Source organism: Primulina eburnea, chromosome 3 (genome assembly GCF_022965805.1).
Source record: "Primulina eburnea isolate SZY01 chromosome 3, ASM2296580v1, whole genome shotgun sequence".
Lineage (NCBI taxonomy): Eukaryota > Viridiplantae > Streptophyta > Magnoliopsida > Lamiales > Gesneriaceae > Primulina > Primulina eburnea.
Window position 1 is genome coordinate 7933797 of NC_133103.1, and position 4405 is coordinate 7938201.

Genomic DNA, 4405 nt, shown 5'->3' on the forward strand with positions numbered 1-4405 from the left:
TATTCAATGAAAACTTTGATTTTTTTTAAAAAAAATATAGTTAGGTCTTTCCATAATTTAGAAGTTGTTAATTTTTTTTTATTTTTTTAACATTTTTTTTTTCTGAAAGTCTCCACCTTTTGAATTAACCTACAACGGCAAGTAACTTAGCATTGTTGGTATCCGTACTGTTAATTAGGGAGAAATTTCAATACTTAACTAACTGTACGTAGCTGAAGTTTTTATTTTTTTATTTTCAAAGTTACCTGGCCTCACATATTTGGCTCTAGTATATATAATTATGGTCTTGAATTTGACTCTTTCAAAAAAATAAAAACGATTGTATTTTATGTATTAAATTATTGTTTATTTAATTTTTTATTTTAGAATGATAGAGTATGCTTAAATTTTATATTCTATAATTATAGAAAAAACTTTTTTCTATATCCTACCTCATATTTACTTTTGTAAAAATCATAACTAAATTAAAACTCGAGAAACAAAATATGTAAAATACGTAATATGAATGTATTATATTATAAATGTGTCTTGTAGTATATATTATATTAGCAGCAGTAATCAACTAGAAAACTTTAAGACAGAAAATAAAATGGCCGCAGAACCCAGACAAGAGGTTTTCATCAAGTCTAGCAGGCACCACACATCTACTCGGGGAAGACCAGATTAAATTCATGTACCCTAACATGCTTCTGGCCCTCATAAAATAGAATCTCAAATATTTTATTATTTATTATTATCTAGAAGATTTATTTATTTTATGATAGAGACCTTATGTAAATTCTTGATTTATATATATATCACTAAATCTTAACTTGAAAATATACGGAGAACACTTGGACTAGATCAATAAACTTCTAGGTGAACAAATACTTTACAAGTCGTCGATGGATGGATTTAATGTGCCAAAAAAAAAAAGGAGTTGCTGAATTTTTAAAAAAATGGAATTGCTGAATTTAAAAAGTTAAGGTGAACATATACTGTATGCTGCAATAAATTTGGATGGATTCATTTGGAATTCATAGAAGGATTTGATAGATAAATTTATTAACATAATTTACTGAAACTATCTTAATTAAACCCTAAGAACCAAACCATGTGAATTTATTCAGGCCAGGAAATCGTGTTTTTGGTACATAAATTGTTCAATTTTGTGTTTTTGTCCACTAAATTTTCAAAATTTTGTGTACCGTACACTAACTTTTAATTTTCGACTCATTTGTAGCTTCGGCTTTGTTCTCTGAAACATATAAATATTTCTTGGAAAATACATTGAGGATGGATTAAATTCCTTCGCCATGGATTTTATACGATTATTTTACCTTGCCTCTCGATGTTACGCGTTTATTTTACCTTGTCACAACTGTCACACGCTTTATTCACATCGGATGGTTAAAACAATATTTTCTATATTTTTAAAGTAATGAGGGTTTAAATATTGTTTGAAATTCAGCATCTATAAAAGATCCCATTAGAATCACTATTGACCCGCAGCTAAGATGTTGTAGGTTAAGGGAAGAACATTTTTTTGTGTGGCATTTTTGCTAAAAGATATCATTCCAACACTTCCACGACACTTTAACATCTTACTGTTTAAAATAACGTACTATCTATGTGAAAACCAAGTTGAACATATTTATATTTTTCTAGAGCTCGTGTTCTCTCAAAATCTTTAATATATATATATATATATATATATATATATATATATATATATATTTTTGCAACTTTATGTTTTAAAGTTCATATTAATTAATGTTCCTTGATTTTATTTATTTATTTATTGAATTTTTAGAAATATTTTTATGTCGTGTTCCGGCTTCGGAGAGTGACATGAAGAAATAGGAAAAAAGTTATCGTCGAGTCTGGCAGGCACCACAAATTCGATTGGGCGCAAAGACGAATTAAGTTCATGTGCCCTTAACATGGAACTGGTCCCATAACGTACCAATTCAAATGATGCAACCTCGAATATGTATTTATCTTTTTATGATGAAAATAGTTTTGTTTTTGTCAATAATTTACGTAAATTTCTAAGTCTTAACCGTTTATTATATTGGAATTTACAATGAACTTCGAATGTAGGAAAACGATCGAGCCACCTTATAACCCAACAAAAATTGTTAAATTACTATTTTTTTCCGGCTTAAGTACTCGATAAAAAAGAAATATTTAATATATATACATTAATTGTACAAAAAACATATAAAATTCATATACGATGGGAAAATTTTCCCATGAAGTAAAAAACACGCATTATATTGAATTGCATCCTTGGACAAACAATATACAATAAATACATTTTAGGAAATTATTAGTTTACACTTTACAGAATGAAATGGAGCTGAACATTAATGGCAAACGGCTAAGTAAAACACAAATGAATCGAGGAAAATGGAACCGTAAACTGGACATGTTCTCATGTCTATTAATTGACTTCATCCTTCAATTCGCACAAAAAACCTGTATTATCAGAAAATGCAATGTATTAAGAGTCTTTTTCTTCATAATTAATCTGCAAATAATAAAAATTAAGGAGTATTTGCAATCACTAAAATAAAGTAATTATTATTTTTTAAAAAACCACCTTTTTATATTTCTTAAACTCAGATTCTGCGTTTCCATTTTGAAATCTAGAAGTTGGTGAGATGATGATCATTCTGTTTTTACAAAAGAGATTCAAATAATAAGTTAGTAATAAAATCAATTATTTACCAAACACTTCAGATTTTTTCTCTTTTATTTTCAAACATTCCTAAAAAATCATATTTTTCAATTATCATAATCTATAATTTTATTTACTTCAGTAGAAAACGTTGAAACAATCACAGTGTGTGTGTAGGAAAGTCACATTTTTTAATTAAATCAGCCATGGGTATGTCTTGTCCGAAATCACGAGTCTTTTGGATGGAGAGAATAGCTTGGAACACACATTTAATGATTATAATTCCGCTTTCTTTAATTATATTAAATATCAGGCCAAAATTCCAAAATTGTCCCGTGACCTAGTTTAGTTTTCAGTCATCTGATCGGTTACAGTTTGGTTGGAACTATTTTTTTAATATTTATTTTTATTTTAGCTCGAACATCGGCATGACGTTGAAAATTGATGAATAGTGGGCGTCTAGTGTCAGGAAACCAACAAAAAAAATGGGCTCAAAATGTGAAAAAAAGTTATTGTACTCAAACTAAATTTTGATTAAAACAAAGGATTAAATATGGGAAAAAAATTATATTGTACTAAAACTAAATTTTGACGAACCAGAACACCAAAAGTCTCTATAGGTCAATGTATAGAACCAACCTAATATAGAAATTTTCGTGAATCCGCAGCTTCGTTAATTAAAATTTATGAACTGCTCAAATGGCTTTGAGCTAATTTGGATATTGTAGGTATGGTGTTCTAAAGATATTATCTTGCTTTAAAAAAATGAAATGCAGATATGGAAGTAGGGGGTGTACTTGAATATACTCAGACAGCGCAAGTGTAGCCAGGAGGTGGTGTCTTGCCACAGGTGACGAGTAGCTGAAGGGCCACTGGAACATATATTTTAAGATTGAGGGTTTTTATTTTAAGAGTTGTGCACAAGCATGCTGCAGCTTCAGCATCCGCAAGCCCTGATATTATTGGGCAGCACTTCTTGGCAGCAGGAAATCCCGCACCAACGGAGACCGTTCCACCAAGAACACCCGCACAGGCACCAAGTTTGAGTGTGTTTAGGGGGCAGATGGCCTCCTTATGTGCCGGCGGTTTGCATGGCTTACCTTTCTCTGGTGTGGTGACCACCACCGGTGGTAATGGCAAAGTAGGAATGGAAACGGGCGGCAGAGTTACCGGTGGCAAAGGCACGACTCCAACTACGGGCACTGTAGGTATGGTAACGGGAGGGACGGTTACAATCACCGGTGGCAAGGGTACTTTAGGTACAACTCCAACTACGGGCACTGTAGGTATGGTAACGGGAGGGACGGTGACAATCACGGGTGGCACGGGTACTTTAGGTACGACTCCAACTACGGGCACTGTAGGTATTGTAACGGGAGGGACGGTTACAATCACGGGTGGCACGGTAACGGGAGGGACGATGACGGTCACAGGTGGCACGGGTACTTTCGGTACTATAACGGGAGGGACGATTACAGTCACAGGTGGCACGGGTACTTTAGGTACTACGGTAACGGGAGGAACAGGTAGTGTGGTAACGGGAGGAACAGGTAGTGTGGGTATGGTAACGGGAGGAAGTGGGACTACGGGAATGACGGGAGGCTTGGAACAAGAGCCACAGTCAGGTTCGATGGTTGGAGTGGCCTTGGAAATGGAGAAAATATTGGAAAGGAGGAGAAACGCTAAAATCTTGAATGAGTATCCCATATTGCAATTAAGTTAAAAGATGGGATAGGAATGATT

The 4405-nt window shown here is 33.2% G+C and overlaps 1 protein-coding gene across 1 annotated transcript; it reads right to left on the reverse strand.

The window, feature by feature from the left end:
- Positions 1-2235: 2235 nt before the first annotated feature.
- On the reverse strand, positions 2236-4403 carry LOC140825948 (uncharacterized). Its single transcript, XM_073188010.1, has 2 exons — positions 3460-4403; positions 2236-2460 (listed from the first exon to the last, which is right to left on the reverse strand). Exon 1 carries the CDS (start codon positions 4367-4369, stop codon positions 3470-3472), a length of 900 nt encoding a protein of 299 aa, XP_073044111.1. The 5' UTR covers positions 4370-4403; the 3' UTR covers positions 2236-2460; positions 3460-3469.
- Positions 4404-4405: the final 2 nt, after the last annotated feature.

Coding starts and splice junctions, on each gene's coding strand:
- LOC140825948 (XM_073188010.1), bottom strand. CDS start 4,369: ATGGGATACTCATTCAAGATTTTAGCGTTTCTCCTCCTTTCCAATATT.